General features: G+C 36.4%; 1 protein-coding gene across 1 annotated transcript in view; it reads right to left on the bottom strand.

Moving 5' to 3' along the window:
• The window catches only part of LOC145291377 (uncharacterized), a 176064-nt gene that overhangs the window by 73665 nt on the left and 77072 nt on the right, over positions 1-25327 (bottom strand). The window contains exons 4-8 of the mRNA XM_080137165.1: positions 22757-22825; positions 18393-18447; positions 18109-18226; positions 13208-13273; positions 4247-4370 (exon numbers count right to left, since the gene is read on the bottom strand). Of these exons, the coding sequence (XP_079993291.1) occupies positions 4247-4370; positions 13208-13273; positions 18109-18226; positions 18393-18447; positions 22757-22825 (432 nt within the window). The remainder of the gene's footprint in view (positions 1-4246; positions 4371-13207; positions 13274-18108; positions 18227-18392; positions 18448-22756; positions 22826-25327) is intronic.

Raw genomic sequence — 25327 nt, 5'->3', positions numbered from 1 at the left:
TATATATATATATATATATATATATAATTTGGACATTTCAAACGATTCAACAATTTGACCTTTGAGAACTCTACCAAACTCCTCTGACAATTTTGGGCCTACGCACTTGAAATTTTAGATATAGGTCCCTTGGACATGGATCTAACTTAATAACTTTATTTGAGCCCAAAACAATAAATTTTAAGGGGTCATAATAGGGGTCAAATATTTTGAAAAATTGACCCCTGCGGTCTCTTCCAAATTACTCAGACAATTTCTGGTCTAAATATTTGAAATTTTACATAAATGGTATTCAGAGATAGGGCAAGCTTTTTCATCAGTTTGGGTCGAAAATTTTTAGTTACCAATATATAAATGTATGTATGTATGTCTGTTTGCATGTCTGCCTTAAACTTTCAATAGAGGCGACGGATTTTACCAAGACTAGTATTGTTTTAATGTTCGATCTTTCATGCGACAAATATCGAAAAATTGGCTAAAAACATTAATATCTTCCCCTTCAACTAGGCACTTTTCTACAGGGGGGGGGTCACTTTTTTCGCCGATATTTTTTTAAGTTATCCTCTCCTTTAGATTGTCTAGCCTTAATTTTAAAAAACGCCGCTTCCGGTTTGACGGTGGTCGTAACAGTATAAAAGTTAGGTGTTACCCTGTTCTTTTCGTCTTTTGTGGTACGGGTTCGAGCCTGCCTTCCTACTAATATATATATATATATATATATATATATATATATATATATATATATATATATATATATATATATATATATAATATATATATATAATATAATGTATATATATATATATATATATATATATATATATATATATATATATATACTTAAAAATGCATGCAATTTAATAAATACATTTTCATTAAATATAAACTTTGTATTTTTATTTTTTATTTAAATGAAAATTACATAGATTTCACTTTTTCAAGAAACATTTAATTATTCAGTTTTAATTTTGTCATACCTACCACTCAGATTATTTGAATATTTTGGACTATTGCTCTCATTTTGAATGTTATTTTCCAAACTTTATTCTGATGTTTCCTGTCGAACTCGGGAATCTTTCTGTCAAACTTGGGAATCTGCATGGAATTTTAAGCGGAACTCTCTATTTAATCCATGGAAGTAGTATGCTCTCTTTCCATCACTCATGACTGGGTAGTCGTCGTAAGTTATTAACAATTGTATTTTTTGTATCGCCCACACTAAGGATTGAGCCTTCAACCCCCAGAAGAGTGTTTTATTGAAAGTAACCAAATACTCTATCAACTGCACGACTGATCAACAAGTACTCGTGGTATGGTGAAAATAACATTCAAGATGCAAACAGTAGTTCGAAGAATCCAAATAATATGAATAATCAATCCACATCTCAAAAATGCAGAACTGTAATACGTTCCATATTATTCAAATTTAATATTCAAAAATATCTTCTACTACAAGAGGTGTCTTCTAGTACAAATCATTTATCCTTCTCGAGATAATGTCAAAGTGGAAAGATATAGCAATATCATATAGAAAAGCATTTATCTACCACTAAAATCACAGCATTTATCCATAACTTACTGGAAATTAGTTCTTCACGGCATCAAGTCTATGCTAACCTATACAACACTTGATTCTCGTTCTTTCAACATCTATGAGTGTATCGTTTTCCATTTTGATAAATTCAAAACCCTCACAGAATGAATCAAGAATGGTACAAAAAGTAAAATATAAATTCTACCTATGGACATATCAGATAGGGTAATGGCCCATTATAGACGCTTGTAAGAGAGAAGAGTGGGCCAAATACTAAATACAAAGGATTACCTGCTAAGAAAGATAACTATTCCAATAGTTAAAAACAATTCTACTGGGGAGAAAAATGATACTGAAATTTAGCATTCATTTTGTGAAGACGCAGATACTTAGGAGAATGTTAATAAACCAAGTTTGGAAGATCAATCACCAAAACAATAGAAATAGTAAATTTATATGGTTGGGATCAATGCTAGGATAAATCTATATGTTTATTTAATGGAGCTCGTAAAAGAATTATGATAGCTCAAACATGACTGCCTTGAATGCTATAGAAAAAATATAAATATTATCACTGTAATGTAAATCCACTATTGTGAGAATTCTTCTGATTGTCGTTAAGTCCTCAACGGTCGTATATCTAAACAATATGATATAAATGCAGGAGTACCTCAGGGGTCTATCCTTGGACCTTTATTGTTCCTGATATTCATAAATGACCTCCCTAATAAAATTGTTTCAGAGATGAGTATACTTGCCGATGACACCACCCTCTATAACAGGTATGAGGCAAAAACAAATGAACACATATCTAAGGAAATGGCAGAATCATTAGAGAATGACCTCCAATCTGTAGTGGAATGGGGACAAAAATGGATGGTCACATTCAATGCTGCCAAGACTAAGCTTGTTTCCTTCAATAACTACAAGAAACCTTCTCTACCACCAATAGCAATGGCTAAGAATACACTGCCTGAAAGTACTTCCTTTAAACTCCTTGGTCTAACGTTTACAGGAAACATGAACTGGAATATATACATTGAGAGCATTGCCAAGGCTGCTGCAAAGAAGATGGGTTCTCTCTGCTGTGCTAGAAAATTACTTACGCCTGTAAGTATCCTGTACCTCTATAAGGCCACCATTCGCCCATGTATGGAGTATTGCTGTCACATTTGGGCTGGTGCATCTGTTGCTTGTCTCTCACCCCTGGACAGGGTTCAAAAGAGAGTCGCCAACCTGATAGGTCCTGAACTGTCATCTAAGCTTCAGCCTCTGTCCCATCGACGAAATGTTGCATCCCTCTGTCTGTTTTACAAATACTTTACTGGTGGCTGCTCTGACGAACTGCAAGCACTTGTACCTCCTCGACGTGACTACCCCCGACAAACCCGACAAGCAACTAAGTCCCACCCCTTTACAGTAGATATCCCTAGGTGTAAGAAAGTCTTTTACTCCAATAGTTTCTTCTCCAGAACTGCAAGTCTTTGGAACTCCCTTCCGGGATACTGCTTTCCCAACTGTACTGATATGCAGAAGTGTAATGTGAACAAACATCTTTCTACTCATCTCCCTTCATAACGCCCCTGCTAATTGTCCCCGATAGTAGCCCCCTCCTTCAAAGTGGCACTTGCCTTGTTTGGGGTGAAGATTGAATAAAAAAAAAAATCTTATGTTACCTCTCACACACATACACACCATTTCTACAAGCATAAATTTACTATAGCAAATTAATTAGTGAAATAAAATTTCCAAAGCTCATGTTCACCATTTGTAATTAACCAGAGCAATATCATACTATTTCTTTTTAATATTCTTAATTTCTATGCTTTTACGTTTCTTTTTGATTGAGGGAGGGGAAGGGGAAGAAGTTAATGTGCATTTGTTAGATCTTGACCAGGCAACTCCAAAGAGGCGCTGGTCGTCGATAATTATGATTATTCAAGCCAAAAAGTTTTGTCAGCTAAAATATGTTTTAGAATTATCAAAATATTTAGATATTTATTTACATTTAATAGTTACCAGGAATGTTAACTTGAAAATGGTATTATAACAATTTAGTTAACAACTTAGAAATAATGAGATGTAAAAACATCAGGTAATTATCTTAGTGACGTATACTAATGACGCCATTTTAGAGGAGGAGATGGTCTTTTTGAGATATGTGGAAATTAGTTAGTGTTTGTAGCTTGCAGGAGTAACAGTTGAAGAGCCGATCGGTGGTGATGGCTCAAACCACCCAAAGGAGCGAAGGGTCCAACGTCTATCAAATGTAGGAATCTAGGACTAGTTTTGTAACTTTCGAAAAGGGAGAAAAAACACTCTGTAATAAAAAGTTGCTGAAAATAAAACTCGAGGCTCTGTTGTTCTTGGGGAGAATTTCCATTGCAGCTTTTCCATCAAAACAAGACCAAAGATGAACCAGATATTTTCCCGATTGGCCAGATGTTGAAACCCCAAATAAGTGTTGTTCGTTCTTTCTCTTGTAAATGTATTTATTTATTTATATTATTGTCCTGTCATGAACAGTATTTAGATGTAGACACACAAAAGGAACTTCAGCTAGACGGTCATAGATACACATATATACACTCGCACACTCTCATCACTAGACAATAATAGAAAATCATAAGTATATGCACGAATTACATTCCCATGTTATACAGACTCCCACAACACAATACTTTGTTAAATGTTTTAAATACTCATACTTACTGTCAAAGATAAAAGGATTCCTTTGAATAATGTTAGTATAGAGATCACAGATTGAATATGGCTGACAGCAAAAATTACTAGGACGGCAAGACACCAAACGAAAACAGGAATTATGTATAATAACCTGAAATTTGGATGAAAGAAAAAAAAAGAAAAATATTTGGTAAATCCATGCATTTTATTATTTTCCAATATTTAAACAATCAAAGAATTTGATTATCTGATATATATTTGTATGTAATTAGCATTGGTCTGCTGCTTTTTCATCAACATTTATCATCAAATCAGATACTTTTGTGTCGAATAAAAATCTAACATTTGTCTTTTCCATACTTACAATTACAATTTTTTATTTTAATCTTAGTAGATTTTTTGTTGTTGCTTGTTTTTGTAGTGTCAAAATGCCGTGGCGGTCGTAAGATTTGCCCCCACCCCCCACTCGCTGGCCGTTGATAAGCTGTTAACCGTTAACCTTCAAAATTCCAGAAAGTCTTCAAAATATATATTTTCATGGAATTACAATCAAAGATCTTATTTTAGACTTCTGTTATTAGTCCCAGACTTTCATCTTATACATATACAGTCATCAAAGAAAACCAAATATTTTTCAAAACAAAAACGTATAAGTCAAATCATAAAAAATATGTTAAATTAATTTCACTGGCTATGCAAACTGAATACACAAACAAAGACTGGCTATGCAAAAAAAAAAAAAGGAAACTAAAGGTCCTTCTAAACAAAAATGGATAATTCAAATTATAAAAATTTTTTTTAATTAAACTAACAGGCTACGCGAACAAATATAATAAACTTTCAACCTGCTTAATAAAAATGTTTTTTAAAAAATTAAATATATTTATTCTTTGTAAAAGAACTGCTGCAAAGTATTAAGTAAGTTGAAAATTTATGCATAAACTTTTGCATTTTTTTTTGTTTCAGCAAAGTTAATAACTATTAGCAAGTTTCCTCTCTATGAAGTGTACTGCCAAGTCCGAAAGCCTTGTCTGCGTCAATGTTGCTGGGAAGTAGTTTTTATGAGCTTCAGTTTCGAGACAGAAGGCTCACAGCTGAGAATGCTAATATCTGGTCTTGGTATAGAACAATTATATACTTGTGGGAGCCTTTCCTAGTCTCACACAAAAACACGCATTCACATCTCAAGCCATATTTCTTGTCATATACATACGCGCACATGTACACACAAGTAGATATATTCACGTTCGGGTATATACACTCACATTCACGTGTATACACACACATGCTAACGTACACACATGTACTCACATACGTGCACACGTATGCACACATGGTCAATGTCACTTCCCCTTTCAAAGGAAATCCACACATGCGCAAAAGACCACCGGAAACAACTATAAAAGCAAGAGACAAGCTGTTTCCAGCCCTTTTCAGGCCAGCTTCCAAGCTGAGCGGTCTACGGACCGCCAGCGTGCCTTTTCAGCAGGTGCACACACGTGCCTCACGTCACTTTCTACTATGTGGGACAAAAAGCTAACAGACCATACGTACACTTTATACGCTTTCTCTCTCCATGAACTGGATTGACATTCTCACTCTTTCTCACTATATATATATACAACTTGTCCCTGAGAATACCTTCACGTAGCTGACTGCTAACATGGCACGCAGTTTAAACCTCTATCCTTTTCTTTGTCTACACACTGGACTATCATTCCCATTTTACACTACATTACTCACTTCTCTTCTCATGCGCGAACAAATGATAGTGACTCGAACGTGAGATGAACACACATTTCCTTTTTCCTTCTAAACCACAAGTCCCACAACAAACTGGCGCCCGACTGACGTGAAACAAACATGCATGGTGACCCTACTTTTTTTGAAAGGAATTGTTTTGAGCGAGACGCACGTTTTTATTGATAAAGAAAAAAACGAACATTTCAACAAAGAAAAACAAGTGAACTACTATCAACAAGAACCTCAACGAACTACAAACAACAATGACGTAACTGCTTGTCAGACTCGGCAGAAAAATAAACACGGAGCTGTCGACTTCATACCAAAAATAAAGAAAAATTTGAGCTCGACAAACATTTTCATGGTTTCCTGACATTACCCTGCAACAAACGCGAGGAGCAAAATCACATAAGCCTATGCAATTCTCACCCGCACAGCAGACGCAACAACAAAGAAACAATTACAGGACATCCCTATCAACACATAGGAAGAAGCTGAATTAACAATGAGTTGAGATGCACCACGCACACAGATAAACTCAGAACTGGATGTTTCGTTGACACCGGCAACTGGAAACTCGTTCAACGCGAATGAATGCACAACAAACGCCCGTACAGACAATGTACACACACTACCGCAGACTCACATGCAAAGACACCGGCAACTGGAAACTCGTTCAACACGAATGAGTGTACAACAAACGCCCGTACAGACAATGTACACACAGTACCGTGGAGTCATTTGCGAAGACACTGTCAACTTGACACACGACATCGACACAAAACAAAAATTGTCCTTCCAAACGAACAATTCACTTCACTATCCAAGCAACTCGTTGCACATGTCAGCACATAACAATCAAAATAAAAGGCAGCCTAAAAAAAAAGAGAGTAAGCGCTTTTTTCCATGCATAAGTAAATACTTTTTTTCACGAACACACTCCGTTTTTGACGTTTTCTTAAACAACCATGCCTACAGCAAAAAAACAGGACAAAAAGTCAATTGCCGAAAACATTACTTAAAAAAAAATATATATATATATACACTGCATATGTTTTTTTTCCTAGGAAGGAGAGTATTGTGGGAGCCTTTCCTAGTCTCACACAAAAACACGCGTTCACATCTCAAGCCATATTTCTTGTCATATACATACGCACACACAAACATACGCGCACATGTACACACAAGTAGATATATTCACGTTCACGTATATACACTCACATTCATGTGTATACACACACACGCTAACATACACACATGTACTTACATACGCGCACACATATGCCCACATGGGCAATGTCACTTCCCCTTTCAAAGGAAATCCACACATGCACAAAAGACCACCGAAAACAACTATAAAAGCAAGAGACAAGTTGTTTCCAGCCCTTTTCAGGCCAGCTTCCGAGCTGGGTGGTCTACAGACTGACAGCGTGCCTTTTCGGCAGGTGCGCACACGCACGTGCCTCACGTTACTTGCTACTATGTGGGACAAAAAGCTAACAGACCATACGTACACTTTATACGCTTTCTCTCTCCATGAACTGGATTGACATTCTCACTCTTTCTCACTATATATATATACAACTTGTCCCTGAGAATACCTTCACGTAGCTGACTGTTAACATGGCACGCAGTTTAAACCTCTATCCTTTTCTTTGTCTACACACTGGACTATCATTCCCATTTTACACTACATTACTCACTTCTCTTCCTACGCGCGAACAAATGATAGTGACTCGAACGTGAGATGAACACACATTTCCTTTTTCCTTCTAAACCACAAGTCCCACAACAAACTGGCGCCCGACTGACGTGAAACAAACATGCATGGTGACCCTACTTTTTTTTAAATGGAATTGTTTTGAGCGAGACGCACGTTTTTATTGATAAAGAAAAAAACGAACATTTCAACAAAGAAAAACAAGTGAACTACTATCGACAAGAACCTCAACGAACTACAAACAACAATAACGTAACTGCTTGTCAGACTCGGCAGAAAAATAAACACGGAGCTGTCGACTTCATACCGAAAATAAAGAAAAATTTGAGCTCGACAAACATTTTCATGGTTTCCTGACATTACCCTGCAACAAACGCGAGAAGCAAAATCACATAGGCCTATGCAATTCTCGCCCGCACAGCAGATGCAACAACAAAGAAACAATAACAGGACATCCCTATCAACACATAGGAAGAAGCTGAATTAACAATGAGTTGAGATGCACCACGCACATGGATAAACTCACAACTGGGAGTTTCGTTGACACCGGCAACTGGAAACTCGTTCAACATGAATGAAAGCACAACAAACGCCCGTACAGACAATGTACACACACTACCGTAGACTCACATGCGAAGACACCGGCAACTGGAAACTCATTCAACACGAATGAATGCACAACAAACTCCTGTACAGACAATGTACACACACTACCGCAGACTCACATGCGAAGACAACGGCAACTGGAAACTCGTTCAACACGAATGAATGCACAACAAACTCCTGTACAGACAATGTACACACACTACCACAGACTCACATGCGAAGGCAACGGCAACTGGAAACTCGTTCAACACGAACGAATGCACAACAAACGCCCGTACAGACAATGTACACATACTACCGCAGACTCACATGCGAAGACACCGGCAACTGGAAACTCGTTCAACACGAATGAATGCACAACAAACTCCTGTACAGACAATGTACACACACTACCGCAGACTCACATGCGAAGACAACGGCAACTGGAAACTCGTTCAACACGAATGAATGCACAACAAACTCCTGTACAGACAATGTACACACACTACCACAGACTCACATGCGAAGGCAACGGCAACTGGAAACTCGTTCAACACGAACGAATGCATAACAAACGCCCGTACAGACAATGTACACATACTACCGCAGACTCACATGCGAAGACACCGGCAACTGGAAACTCGTTCAACATGAATGAATGCACAACAAACTCCTGTACAGACAATGTACACACACTACCGCAGACTCACATGCGAAGACACCGGCAACTGGAAACTCGTTCAACACGAATGAATGCACAACAAACTCCTGTACAGACAATGTACACACACTACCACAGACTCACATGCGAAGGCAACGGCAACTGGAAACTCGTTCAACACGAACGAATGCACAACAAACGCCCGTACAGACAATGTACACATACTACCGCAGACTCACATGCGAAGACACCAGCAACTGGAAACTCGTCTAACACGAATGAATGCACAACAAACGCCCGTACAGACAATGTACACACAGTACCGTGGAGTCATTTGCGAAGACACTGTCAACTTGACACACGACATCGACACAAAACAAAAATTGTCCTTCCAAACGAACAATTCACTTCACTATCCAAGCAACTCGTTGCACATGTCAGCACATAACAATCAAAACAAATGTCAGCCTAAAAAAAAAGAGAGTAAGCGCTTTTTTCCATGCATAAGTAAATACTTTTTTTCACGAACACACTCCGTTTTTGACGTTTTCTTAAACAACCATGCCTACAGCAAAAAAACAGGACAAAAAGTCAATTGCCGAAAACATTACTTAAAAAAAAATATATATATATACACTGCATATGTTTTTTTCCTAGGAAGGAGAGTATTGTGGGAGCCTTTCCTAGTCTCACACAAAAACACGCGTTCACATCTCAAGCCATATTTCTTGTCATATACATACGCACACACAAACATACGCGCACATGTACACACAAGTAGATATATTCACGTTCACGTATATACACTCACATTCATGTGTATACACACACATGCTAACGTACACACATGTACTCACATACACGCACATGTATGCCCACATGGGCAGCGTCATTTCCCCTTTCAAAGGAAATCCACACATGCACAAAAGACCACCAGAAACAACTATAAAAGCAAGAGACAAATTGTTTCCAGCCCTTTTCACACCAGCTCTCGAGCTGAGAGGTTCGTCGAACCAGCCGCCTCCCTTTCGGGAGGCACGCGCCCGTGCACGTCACGTCTCCTGCTACTGTATGTGTGGGGGAAAGAGTTAACAGACAATACATACACCTTACACGTTTTCTATCTACATGGGCTGGATTGACCTTTTCTCATTTTCTCTCTATATATATACTACAATAGACTTTTCTTCTCACCAACTAACAGCGAGAGATGCACACCAAACTGGATTGACTTGCTCTCTTTCTCTCTCTACGGCAATAGACTTTCCTTCTCACCAGCTAACAGTGAGAGACGCACACCAAACTGGATTGACTTGCTCTCTTTCTCTCTCTACGACAATAGACTTTCCTTCTCACCAGTAAACAGCGAGAGACGAAAGTGGACATGAACACGTGTTGTACCCTTTTCTTTCATATGTTTCTTCACAAAATAAATTTTTAGTTCGTTTACTTCAATTTAACACGTAGTTTGTCTCTTTCTCAATTCAATTCATTTCTCCTATTTTATACGACTGGGAGATATATATAATATATCCACCAGTGCGCTATAAATTGGTGACACCCGAACGTGAGATGAACATGCATTTCCTTCTATATCCTAGACCGCTACATATTATTCCACAAAACTTTTTTTTTTTTAATTACATTTTCTCCCCAAACCAGACACATTGCCACTTTGGTGTAGGGGCTGCTATCAGGGACATAAGCTACTGGGGTATTATGTAGGGAGTTGGGCAGTAAGATGTCGGTTCATGTTACACTTGAACTTCTACATGTCAGTACAGTTGGGAAAGCAGGGAGCCGGATGGAATTCCAAAGTCTATCAGTTCTGGGAAAGAAACTGCTGGAGTAGAAAGCTCTCTTACATCTAGGTATCTCTACTGTGTAGGGGTTGGATTTTGCTGCTTGTCAGGTTTGTCGTGGGTATTTACGTCATGGGGGCACAAGTGCTTACAGTTCGTGAGAGCATTCACCATTAAAATACTTGTAGAAAGGCAGATGGATGCAACATTTCGTCGGTGGGACAGAGGCTGAAGCTTAGATGACAGTTCAGGACCTATCAGGTTGGAGACTCTCTTTTGGACCTTGTCTAGGAGCGAGAGACTAATAGCAGATGCACCAGCCCAAATATGACAACAATACTCCATACATGGGCGAATGGTGGCCTTATAGAGGTACAGGATACTTTAAGGTGTTAGTAGCTTTCTAGCACGGTAGAGAGAACCTACCTTCTTCACAGCGGTCCTGGCAATGCTCTCAATGTAATTGTTCCAACTCATGTTTCCTGTGAACGTTAGGCCAAGGAGTCTAAAGGATGTACTTTCAGATAATGAATCTTTGGCTATTGCTATTGGTAGTAGAGAAGGTTTCTTGTAATTATTGAAGGAAACCAGTTTAGTCTTGGCAGGATTGAATGTGACCATCCATTTTTATCCCCATTCTACTACAGATTGGAGGTCATCCTCTAGTGTTTCTGTCATTTCTTTAGATATGTGTTCATTTGTTTTCCTGTCGTGCCTATTATAGAGTGTGGTGTCATCAGCATATATACCCATCTCAGAGGCAATTTTGTCGAGGAGATCATTTATGAATATTAGGAATGATAAAGGTCCAAGGATTGACCCCTGAGGCACTCCCGCATTTATATCATATTGTTTAGATGTACGACCGTCGAGCACTACCTGGATTTTTCTCTTATCTAAGGAGGATTTAATTATGTTAAGTATTCATCCAGTGATAGAAATTATTTTTTATATAAAACAGGCTTATTCAACTTAAAATATTTATTTCCATTCGACATAAAACTGATGTCACAATTGAAAAAGACAGTATAACACACATAAAACACAAAAACATATTTTACTGCCTTAAAACTCATTTTGGTATAAAATTTCACAGTTTTTGTTAGCTTTTTATTATTTTAATTTTTTTCTATTTTCTATTTTTATCCCCTGCAAACGCCGTCCTTTCCACCTTTGCTACGCCACTGTAGCGTTAATTGTATTTTTTTTCCTAACTTCTTTTCTAAAATATGAGATGATATTATGACATTTCTTATTTAAAAATTCACAACTTTTATATTAATGTATTTAACTGCATCTATACGAAAGATTCATTTTGAAAGAATTTTTTTTTCTACCATGTTCTAACGGTGCTTTCATTATTTCCGTAAACGAGTCTATGATCTCTTCCTAGCTATTTTGTTTGAACCGAAAAATTTAATGCAAATATAATTAAATCTAGCTCTATATATCTATAAAAACAGATATGTGTGTGCCACAGACGGTTTCTGATTGGTTAATCCAATAATCACATCTCCTAAAAAACTATGGTTCCTACGTTCTTAACTTTACCATAAAATATTATGCCCTTATTTATTGTCCATCTTGGGGGGGTCTACTTTTTTCCTAACTTACCATTTACAAATTACAAAATTACGAAACTTACACCAGCCATCACAATCCAACCTCCGACACCACGTCCGCCATTACAACCAGCCCACACATGTACACACAACACGAAAACAAACGCTGTCCTCCAAAGGACAGACTATTAGTACTACTATTCCCAGCACACGCGCACACACGCACACACACACACACACACACACACGTTCACTACCGTCCTAGACACACAGTATACCATTAACTTTTTAAAAAATAACATGTTTTATTTATTTTTTTATTTATTAAAGGTAAGAGAGTAATTCGGGTATGCATACTAAACTGTTAACCGTTAGTTTGCGTGTTCGATCCTGATCGATTCTACTTTTTTTTTAATTCTATTTGTTTATTAAATCCTATCCGAAGCGGGGAGGGGCTATACCCTTTCCTTCCACCTCCCCCCAAGGGTGGGTTCCTAACGGAAGGGCGTCCGATCCTCCACCCACCTACGGGCAAGCAGGGGGAGCTGGCCACCATCCCCCCACCAAAAGGGGAAGCCTGGCATTTTCTCACCCGAAAGGGGGGAGCTTGGCAGTTTCTCCCCCCAAAGGAGGGAGCCGGTGTCCCTCCCCCAAGGGTGGGGGGGCGAAGAGGTCAGGAGGAGGTGACTTTTTTCCTTGGGGGGGGATTATCTCTCCCTGAAGGGGAGAGGCCAGCACCAAGCATGTAAATCCAGAGGGGTGACTTTTTTTGTTACCCGTCGGAGTGGGAAGGGGACCGATCACCCAGACAATGCCGGGTAACCCCTGCTAGTATGTTATAAATTCTAAGTAGATACTTTTATTTTCTAAAATCTATTTTAATGAAAAACAAGAAATATCAAGAAATTTTCATACTTGATTCCAAGTAATTCACTGTAAGCTTCACTTCCTGCAAGTGCATAAGAAATCATCATAGTTACCCTGAAAATAGAAAAATAGAAACAATCTACTCATTTAAATATCTCCTTTGAAATTTACAGAAGTAGATATATAAACACATGCACTAGGTTGTTTAGTGCATTCGAATAATAAACTTGTATCAGATGAAAAGGATTTGGCTAAGAAACCTTATACGAGGGGCGTCATGCCCCTGACCCACTTCCAGTTGCTTATCTAGCTGAAATTTTGCATGTGCAATGATTTATATCTCTATGGGTTATGTGGCGAATTACAGCTCTGAACTAACTGTGGTTTCTGTTTTACAGGTGTTTGAACTGAGTCAGGTGTGAAATGGAGCCTGTTGAATGTAAAGCAGTGATTCGGTTTTTGTATTCGAAAGGACACACACCACAGGAGACTATTGATGAAATGAAAGAAACTTATGGAGATAATGTCCCATCATATGACCTTGTAAAACGATGGCATCATGAATTCAAACATGGCCGGAAGTCTGTGGAAACCTGGTCGTCCTCCTTCTGCCATTGATGAGGCATCTGTCCGTCAAGTTGAGGCTGCCATTTTGGAAGATCGGCGCATTACTATTTGCCAAATAGCCCAAGATGTCAAGATTAGTACAGGGTCTGTGGAAACTATCATTCATGACCATTTGCATATGCATAAGGTGTCTGCCAGATGGATTCCCGGGTTGCTCATACCATTCCAGAAGCGAGAACGCATCGAGTACTCGAGGATGAATTAGATGTGCCAAGAAGATGAGTCAAAGTTTTTCAAAAGACTGATTACACAGGATGAAACCTGGGTCCATCACTATGAACCAGAGACCAAAGCCCAGTCAATGCAGTGGAAGCACTTGGACTCACCACCTCCAAAGAAGGCAAAGGTGGATCCCTCCGCTGGCAAGGTCATGCTCACAGTCTTCTGGCACCAGGACGGAGTAGTGATGACAGATTTCCTGGCAAAGGGTACCACAATTACAGGAGCCTATTATGCTTCACTTTTGAGGAAATTAAGGGAAGCTATCGAAATCAAGAGGCAGGGCAAGATCAGCAAAGGCACCCTCCTCCTGCAGGACAACACTCCAGTCGACAACTCGCATGTCGCCAGATCAGAAGCACGGGCGTGTGATTATGAAATACTCCCCATCCTCCCTACTCTCCTGACCTTGCACCCTCTGACTTTCACCTCTTCCCAGCCATGAAGTTGTTTTTGAAAGGAAAGCGTTTCCCAGATGATGCAGCCTTGATTTCTGAAGTCACGTCGTGGTTGGAGGACCAACCTGAAGTGTTCTACAAAAACGGTCTCCAGAGCTGCATCAAACGGTGGGAGAAATGCCTAACTCTGAGTGGTTCCTATGTAGAGAAAGACTAATAACTGTGCCAAGTTTCGTTGCTCTACTGCTATGGGAAGTGGGTCAGGGGCATTATTTATTGCACGCCCCTCATATATTGGAAATATGCTTGGTCTGGAACTTGGACCACCTAGAATTTGAATTGTCTATTAAAAGTTTTAGTGTCTCTTTAAAAGGGTATTCTATCGTGAATGTTTTTATAATTTTTACCATTTTTTAATTTAATTACTTTTCTGTGTTCCCACTTTTAAATTTTTCACTTTTTTTAATTGTTCAAGATCATATAAAAGCTATTATACGTTGAAGATTATGCATTCATTCAGGCAAGGAAAATTATTTGAATCTTGCATATAAAAATTAGGCTAAAAATGTAATCTTAAAAAAATCAGGGAATTTTTTTTTTTGCAATTATAATTTTTTTGTGAAAATATTAAATAAACAATGCCATAATTCAATGATAATATCGCTAGTTCGAGAAATTAATTTTTCTTCAAGTTATATCGATTTCGTTAATACGAACTTTAAGGGGCTTTTCCATAATGCTTCTGAAAAAAAGTTATTGTTACACTTTACGATGTTTTATTTTCATGAAAAAGCAAAATTAAATTCATTGATTTTTTTTACTACTGAAAACCATAACTTTAGTAAAGGTATTTTTGTTTAAACATAATAATATATTTCCACTAAGATTCAAATGAAAATAATAGGTTTATTATATTCGGTGATCATTATTTGATAAATACTAAAAATTTCATTAAAATTGGTTAATTTCCTGATTTTTGGTGAATTTTTAAGTAAAGGAGTCAAAATGCTTATACATTTTGACTATTCATTTTGTACGTACCTAATATATATGTATGTGTGTGCGTGCATTATATATATATAAGTTTTGAAAATATGGCAATTAAGCTGCACAGATTTTTTCGTGTTTCATTCTCGTGAGGATTCGTCAGATTATTGCATGGAATTGATATTGCTATGTGTTTTTAGATGTTCCCGTCGTACTGAGTCAGGCAATCAGATTCATTGTTCTTCCCTCACACATTTATCGTAGCCAATGGGTGCACGTTTATCAGGCAGGTGTAATTTGACCTCTAATTCACCAGTTTCTTTATCCTTTTTTGGCAGAAATCGGTTTTCTCTTTTTTCTGTGCTAAAAACTGGCCTACTTTCAATTTAGATGTTTTTCACTTGCATTTTATTTTATATTAGTGTATTTGTTTACGTATTTATGTTGTGGTCCTAGGAAAAGGTCATTAAAAAAAAAGCGAACAATAGGGTTCTCGGTAGAAAGAATACATTGTACAAAAAAGTGAATACAAGGAAAGTTGTCGGCATTTCTGACAGTTAGACAGTCTGTAGTCTCACTTTAGGTTGCGATATTTCCCCCCCCCCCACAAGAGTATTTACCTTGTGGTTTATATAATGGTTAGTAGGGTTTATTATGAATAAATGGGAAAGTCCCCATAAAGATTTGTTTATTTATCTCTCTATATATAAAATGAACTCATTTTCCCCCTATGATTTTGACCTTAATAGGATTAAAAATCAAGACATTTCATGCAAATATAATATGCACAAACTGCAGCACAATATCTGGGGTGTGTTATAGGCATATTACCTCTCCACTTCCTCGATAATCGTGGATTCCTATATTTTTTCTGCTGAGAGTTCACTGCCAAAATCGATTAATATCAATGGAAGTAATAAAATCTTTTCTCTCTAATTAATTCCTCCTTCCTTACACCGTTTCCGGGATCATCCACAAGGGACGGTTACGATTTTCTTTACTTCATAGTTGCTTAAAAAAATTGGAATGGAATTTTATTGTGCCTTTCCGTTCTATGATCCTATTTGGTGAAACGCACCACGGAATTAACCAATACCGACATTCCCACAAACATTAATTCCTGTCCCACGTTTACTTTTACGTTGCTTCATTACCATTTATATTACTCCAACAAATTGCATAGCATGCTATTTAAACACTCTCTTACAGAAATTCGTGTTCTGCCATACGACTTCAGGTTACACATGGAAAATCACGTTTACTAAAAAATACCCGCAACGAACTAACCTTTGATTCCATGTTTTACTACAAACCCATTAAGAAAAACTGGAATGGAAATTTAAAGTTCCTTTTCATTCTATGCTTTCTACTGGGTGAAACGCACCATGGACTTAACCGAATCGAACTAACCTTGGATTCTATGTTTTACTTTATGTTAAGTTACTTGAAATCACTAAACTCAGTTGCAGTGCTCCATGGTGTAATTTAAATTAAACAAATTTAGTTCCTTTGGTTTGCCAGGGGAGGGGGTAAATAGAGTTTCCTTTCTTTGCCAGGAGGGAGTTACTGGACACATCAACAATATTGTCATTTTGACCCAAAAAATTGGCCATTAAAACACTAAAACAACTGTGATTGTTTCCATTTTTTTTTCTCGCAAAAACAAAAAAAAAATAAAAATCATTTCCGGTTTATTTCGTTTCCTAAATAACGTCCGCTGTTTACATTTCCTTAAACTTTGCTCCCGTCATATATTAGCTGATTCGTTTCATAAAGTAGTCACCTCGTACATTTCATTCAGTATTTGAAATGTTGAAATTATTTCTTTGGTCGGTAGCAGGGGGGGGGATAAAAACGTCAACTGAATTGTGTCATTTTTTTCCAGTTTAAAAAGCGATCAAATATCAGAAGTCAAACAACAAGAACATAGAGTTCATTATTTGAGTATACAACAATCTTTCACTTTTTACACAATACAATTTTTTTTTTACAATATGCCACCAAAACAGACTTCCCTTAGTCGTACTACAACAGCAGTTGCAACCAGAAAAAGTAGTCGACAATGAGGACATTATGAACAGGAAGACACTTTGGGTACTTTCTTGAACGAAAACTCAAAACGGGACGATGGATCACATCAGCGACTTACTTTTGACCCACACTCCTCTTGTTTAGCGGGATGCCATTTTTAATATAGGTGGTAAGCAATGCAACCATTTGGAAATGGTAGGACATCAAGAGAATAATGGATTAACGGAATAAAGAAAACAACCAAGAAAATCGGTGGAAAAGTCAGGTTACGAGTGGAAAGAGGCTGGTTATTATTTTCATCGAAAATGAGGTGTACTGAAAAGAGGAAAACAGTAACCAATAAAATGATATAACCCCGGTCATTGGTGGTAAGGTCTTACTATGAAATAATAGCCCTGGTGTGTGATGGGAATGTGTGAGGAGAAAGTCTTGAGGGAGTAAGTATTGTGCTATTCTCTCAATATGTGTGTTGTTTGGGAAGTGAATGTTGCCGGAATTTATATAGGAAAATATGATACTGATTAAAAAGGAAACATAAATCCGAAAAATTTGTACAAGATATAGGGAGCTTGGTATTGAATTTCATGTGTTGTCTGCATTTTCGAAGCTATACTATCTTTTTGTAGAGGAGGAAATTGTTATCATTTCATTAATAGTATAGATAATAGTACATCAACTAATACTCACAGGTAGGTAATAACGGAGGCATCTAAGAGATAATGAAGGCCATAAAAAAGAAACATTTCTCCTAAAAGATGGAAGTTAGGTGGCCTTATCACATCCTGCTTAGCAAGTATAGCCTCACCTAAAAAAAAAACACAATTATGTAAAAAGAACAAATATTCATTGCAAATAACATTAAACGTTTGATTAGAGTTTAAACTTTTCAAAAGCAATTAAACATTTTTAAACTGATGAATAATAAACAATAGATAAGCAACAAAATTTTTACAAATGTAAAGAAAACTTACCTTCATTGTTCGAATGATCTTCAAGTGTTTCATATATATTGGCATTCAACTTTTCCTTTGATGGTAGCAATTTAAAGAAAAAAAAAAGTTGGATTTATTTATAAATCATTGTGTATTGATGGCTGCAGAAATTTCATTCTAGATTCTTGCTGCTCAACTCCCTACATAGTGTCCCTGTAGCTATGGTCCCAAATAGTAGCTCCTGACGTCCAAGTGGCATTATGCCTTACTTGATATGAACAAGTGTTAAAAAAATGTGATATGCATGCTCATTTAATATCTTTCATTTTCTTTCTTTGCCATTTATGACCCCATTTTATTACATCTCAGTTGTCGACATGATTCTTAATAAATCCTCAAAGATGCAAACATCATCTAAAAAATAACCCTGTCAAGGCCTAGATCGCAATGCTGTAATACTTTCTATGGCATATGTTAATGTCCCATCCTAATTACCTTGCTCAAGGACAGACTGATGATCTCCCCTGGTATTGGGAGAGGGCCGCCAGGGGGCATGCGTTCATATTTTGAATAAACATCTTACTTTTATCACATCACTGTCTGGACATTATTTATTTCACTTTAACAGTGGACAACATCGATACCTCCATAACTTCAAAGTAAAATCTGAAGAAGTTGCTAAGTTTGAATATATTGGATTAGAAATAAAAAAAAATAAAAAATTCAATAGTAACATCAATATTGAACAAGATGAATATACAAAGAAACTCAGACACATCCCACTGCAGAATGGAAGAAGACCAGAAAATAAGCTAACATTAACTGAGGCCAGGCAGCTAATAGGTCAGCTCAACTACTTAGCCACCCAAACAAGACCTAACCTCAGTTTTGATGTTAGTGCCTTAAGTTCCATATTAAAACAAGAAAATGTGGAATGTATTAAACAAATTAATCAAACCATAAAAAAGGCAACAAAAAAAAAGAAATCTCAAATTCATATTCCAAATCTGGAAAACCTTAAATTGCTGCAAATCATACAGCGATGCATCCTTTGCTAACCAAACTGACGGTGGATCACAAGGTGGCTACATAATTTTTTTGGTAGGTAATAATAACCAATATATGCCAATAGTCTTGCAATCTAAACACATCAAAAGAATAGTCAAGAGCACTCTTGGTGCAGAGACTTTGGCCATGGTTGATCTCACTGAAGCCTGTCTTTATTACAGAACATTGATATTAGATCTGTTACAACTGGAAGACAACCCTACTAATATCAAGATAACATGCAAAACAGACAATTCTTGTTTGTATGATGCGGTGCATTCTATCACACATGATGATCTTTCTTGGTATTGGGAGAGGGCCGTCAGGGGGCGGAAGAGAAATAGGCAGTTCAGTACTTCTCTTTGAGACAAATCGCACGCATTCATACTTTGCATAAACATCTTCCTTTTATTACATCACTGTCTGGACATTATTTATTCCACTTTAACAGCATAGATCATTAATTTTTGTGATATGGGTTGCCACTTGGTATGTTTGCTTTGCACCGTAGGTTGTCAAATGCAGCGAAATTGATCAGTAAAACAGCAGATTCAGTCCTCTTTGTTTTTACTCTTGTTCACTCCAAACAAGGTATATTGTCACTTGGACATAAGAGGCTAATATTTGGAATCATGTATACAGGGGACTATGTAAAGAGATGAATGAGATGCCGGTTTACATTACATTTAAACTTCTGCATGCCAGTACAGTTAGGTAAGGACAAAGCAAGGAAGGAATTCCAAAATATACGTCCGAGTGAAGGAACTATTAGAGTAGAAAACTTTCTTGAATCAAGGGATCTTTAAAGCGAAAGGATAGGATTTTATTTCTTAATGGATTTGTCAGGGATATGTACGCTGAAGGGGATACAAGTGCTATGAGTTCATCAGAGCACATTCCATTAAATTACTTGTAAAACAGACATAGGGATTTCGATTCCGACACCCCAAAATATTCTGAATTTTTTATTCCCGATTTTATTCCCATCACTAAAAAATAAGTGTTGTGACTCTGCTTTAAGGCAACTTCATCTTCTGTTTTGTCACTGCTATTATAAGTTCTTCTATTTCCAATTCTCACAATGTTCTTCCGGGTCAAGGAAGTTGGTGACATATAACCAGTTTTGTGGCACAAATTAGCAGCAGTAGCAGGAGTATGAGTAATAGTAGGAGGAGGAAGAATGTAACACACAATTCATTTTAATTATTCATAAAAGTTCAACTTTATGATCATTTGATCTATTTCCAAATGTAGACCAAAAAAAGGTACTCTTGCATAATTTGATCTGAATTCTCGTGAATTCCCGTCAAGCATGGATCGAGCGAGAGCGGCAATTATTGGTGTCAGCTGAGCGTTGTTCAAATGTTGAAACGCTAACTCGACTTTTTATTTTATTTATTTTATTTTTTTCTGTTATGTTTTTAGTAATTTTTAAGGTGATATTAAGGGGGGTGACTTTTTATTTTCTGATTAGTTACTTATTTATTATTTATTTATTATTATTTTTTTAATTGAATTTTTGGGAGTTTGAATCGCTAAAGAAAAAGCGCTAATCTAAATGGAAGCAGACGACATTCGAATTGGAAGAAAGCGTCTAAACTAACAATAACAAAAAAAAACTGACAAACAAATATATTTTCAAACTCGCCAAACAGAAAAATAATTGGCAAGAAAATAAATCTATGCATGTTAGAAAAAGAAATGAAAATATCGATGCAATTGTAAACACAAATGTTTCTCCTGGAGATGTACAAATGGACAGTGCCACCAAAAGAACTTGACTGAACAAGTCTTGAAAAAAAAAAAAAAAAAAGGAAAAGAAAATACGGTTACAAAAAAGAAAACAAAACAAACAAACAAACAAAAACTTGTACTTACACCTAACAATTATACGGTTAAAAAATCTTTTCTTGGAGAAAAAAGGTACTAGTGCACTTATTGATCCGTGATGAAATAATAACGTTATTATTTTAAAAGCCATTCTTAACATGGGGAGGGGAGGGTGTTTTGTACCTATTCTGTACTTTAACCTTACAATTGAATAAAAAAACATATAAAACTTTAATTAAACTTGGAAATACAATTTAAAAAATAGCGCGGATCAGTAAGTGCACAAAAAAAAAAACAAAAACATTTTGTTGATAAATATTTTGCAAAAAAAAAAAAAATACTAAAATGAAATAAACATATTTTCATTTTTCAAGGTAAGTTTTTTTTGTTATTTTTTATTATTTGCATTTGTATTTTTTCCGGGTTTTTTTTTTTTTTTTTTTGCTTTTGTTTTTTCATTAGTTTGCGTCTGTTACGACGCTCGGCTGACACCGATAATTGCCGGTCTCGCCAATCCATGCTTGATGTGAATTCACGAGAATTCGGGTCACATTATGCAAGAGTACCCCAAAAAATTTAATCAGTATTTTTAAAATCCTTGAAACTTCATTTCTGTGGTTGCTCTAATTATATATTACCTGTCATAATGTGGTACAGAAATAGTTACAAAAATCTTCTATAAATCCAACCTCTCTTCCTCTACAGCATTATTTAATATACATTACTTTCCTTAGACACGGAAACTTTAAGTAAATTAAACAGTTTCCTGAATCATATGGTCGTTTTTGGTTCCTACCTCTTGAAATCTGGATGTCTACAATTACATCATCGCGCTGCTTTTAAATAGCTTAGCCAAGTGACAGACAGCAGCACACCGGTATTTAGTCATGTTTAGTATTGCTCACCAGAAGTCATCCAACAGGCGGTCATCTTATGGTGATTTGACGTCTTGTTACTCCGATAACCAATAATTTAAACAACAACTATGTCCTTTTAACTACTATCATAAATTGCAGAATAACTTGAGCCGTTCCTGTAGCCAGTCCACTCACCACCAATCTTCGTTGATCACATTTCAGCCACACCTGATGCAGCTACAACATTTTTTCTATGACCTTATATACCCCATATTGAAAAAAGCAAACCTTCATACACCTTCTATAGCTACAACATCTCTTTCCCTATGGCCTTACATTGAAAAAGATATTATTTCTTTTGAAATCCTTAAAACTTCATTTCTATTCACGCATTGCGGCTGCCATAATTATGTATTATCTATCATAATTTGTAGTACAGAAATAGTTGCATAAAACTATAACTTCTCTTTCTCTGCAATGTTATTTATTACATGTTGTTTTAGTAATAATAAATGCATCTCTCATTGCAACTGAAATACTGAAAAGAAAAGAAATTAAAATTTCTTTTCTTTTCAGTATTGCAACTGAAAAGAAAAGAAATTAAAATTTCTTATGGCAAAATTGTTGCAACTGTAAAGAAATATCGGAATAAAGCGAATGGAAACTTACCTTCAAATTTTTTACTTGAAGAGCATGAGATTTTTGCAAAATCTCAACAGTGAAAATCACTAGAAGAACCTGAAAGAAAAGAAAATCAACTAAAAATCACCTAGCTTCTTGGAAAAAAATGAGGAAAAGGTTACAAAAAAAATGGTTTCTTATTCAAAATTCCACAGAATTAAATATTGTGGTGGACTACCTGTGTTATCTACGAATGAACTGATCTATACACAATAAATACCGGAAAACATGGTTGTTCGTCGGCTAGATGAGCAACGCACACATTCGTATGTTCCTGTAATACATTTTTATTAGTCTATTCCCGTGTTTTGTTTTCTTTGTAATCCTTTAAACCGGATTATAACACTGGCGACGACGATTCAAAGTATGTGCTCATGAAAATTCGTAATAACACTGACGAACTTGAAAATTAAACAGGGCTTTTTCTTCCCAACTATAACATAGACAGGAGAAACAACAGCTTGGTTAAACACTGAGGAAACTTCCACACAAAAAATTACTTAAGTGTCTAAAACACTGAAGTACAAAAAAAAAATCAACAAAATACCATCATCGTGCAAGTTTGCCACTTAAAAAAGGGAAAGGTGGGAAAGAATGTTCTTTTTTTTCCTTTTCTTTATCTTTTTTGTTTGTCTACCATAAACGAGATATTTAATTGTCACCAAGTTGTGACTGAAAATAAAAAGACGTGGATTTTCATTCCTTTTTTTCTTCTCGGTTAAATAGTCAGAACAGTTCTGTTCCGCGAACATTATTTTTTGTTCTGTTTTGGTCGGCATTCAAAAAAAAGACAATAGTTTGAGGAAAATATTAATTGCAAGGCGTTACAGGTTAAAATGGGAAAATAAAACTGTAAGTACAACTCCATACACGGTTTTTTGTTGAGTGCAAAATTAGTGGAAAACGAAGTACCGTTTTTCATCCTGTAGTTGTTCGAAAATATTAACTTTGTCAAACCAAACACTGGTAAAAAAATAAAAAATAAAAACACTCTTAAAACTACAGGTTTAGCAACATGAAAAGCAACAGCATATGGAAGAGTTACTTTCTCAAGTCGTTAAAAAAACAATGTATGCGCTAATGATAATACTGCATTTTCACAAGATTCAATATAGAATGTGATGGACAATTTCTGCTATGCGCCTGAAGAAGACAAGTCATTCACGGCATATTATAGAAGATACGAGGACTTCTTTAGTATAGACTGTCAACAGTGGTGCGATCAGAACAACGTTTGTTTGCTATCACGTATACTGGAGACTGCTGAACATAATAAATTTGTGAATTTCATTTTGCCACATAAAACGCCAGAGCTATCTTTCACTGATACAATGAGGCTCCTTACAGAATTTTTTAGCTCGAAAGTCTCTCTTTTCCATAAACGAAGAAAATGCTTGAATCTGAAAAATAATAAAGAAAATTTTGCAATATATGCAGCAATGGTTGATAAGCACTGCAACGAATTTAAACTATCAGATTTTAGTGCAGACAACTTCAAATGGCTAGTGGTTGCGCAAAGACTTACATCGAGTCGCGATGCGGAAATTAGAAGACGTGTTCTTACAAAACTAGAAAACGAACCGTGGTTAACTCTACAAAAACTAACAGAAGACTGTTAGAAAGTAGAAATCATTAAGATTCGAAAGATATAGCGCATATTAAAAAAGTAGCCAGCCAATCTAAAACGCACATAACAAATAAAACAGACTAGGAAAAATGGTCACACATATCTATACACGTCTAAAAACGAATTTTTAGAAAGAAAAATTCCTTCGCCTTATAATCGATATGGAAATCTGCATTAGGTTAGAGACTGCTCATATCTGTCAAAGAAATGTTTGGCATGTAAAAAAAAAAAAAAAATAGGACACAAAAGTTCTCACTGCAGAAAAACTTGAAGGATAACGCAAATATGTGATGGGAAAAACCCTGAACAAAGAAATAAAAATGCAATTATACTCAGGTTCAGACTTTTCCATATTAAATTTAAACACATGGAAAAAAGGCCCACGATGTTAAGAACTTATAAAACCGTAAATGCCGTTAACGGACCACAAATTACTTTTGAAGAAGTTTTGACCTACCTGGCACTATTTTAACTAAAAAGTTAAAAATCTATGGACTAAGAAATGCCACGAACCTACTGGGTTCAAACTGAATGCATGAATTTAAATTATGGAACCAGCCAATTTTGCAAAACAAAATAAAATGTATAATAAACGCCCATGCCTTGAAATACAAATCAAACGGAAATTTTCCTTTTTCTATATCACAAAGGCCAAAGGCGCAAACAAACTGATACTTTTGTAGACCGAACAAAAGTAGCTCTCCCCTAATGAGAACGACGCCTGCCCACAAACCAAAACAGGCAGGGTACTCTATTGGCAATAGAGTCTATTGCTAGTCCTAAAGTGATGACACCCTCGCCAATCGACCCAGTCGTGACTATGGGACTGCGGGCGATTTTTCACCGGATACGAAAACTTCATCTTCACAACAGGTACCAGTCACAATTCTATTTTTCCCAGTATTGAAATAACGACAGTCAACGTAACTCAA

This window comes from Euprymna scolopes, chromosome 12 (genome assembly GCF_053919585.1).
Source record: "Euprymna scolopes isolate OS-2025 chromosome 12, ASM5391958v1, whole genome shotgun sequence".
Classification (NCBI taxonomy): domain Eukaryota; kingdom Metazoa; phylum Mollusca; class Cephalopoda; order Sepiida; family Sepiolidae; genus Euprymna; species Euprymna scolopes.
This window is presented reverse-complemented; position numbering and strand designations above follow the sequence as displayed.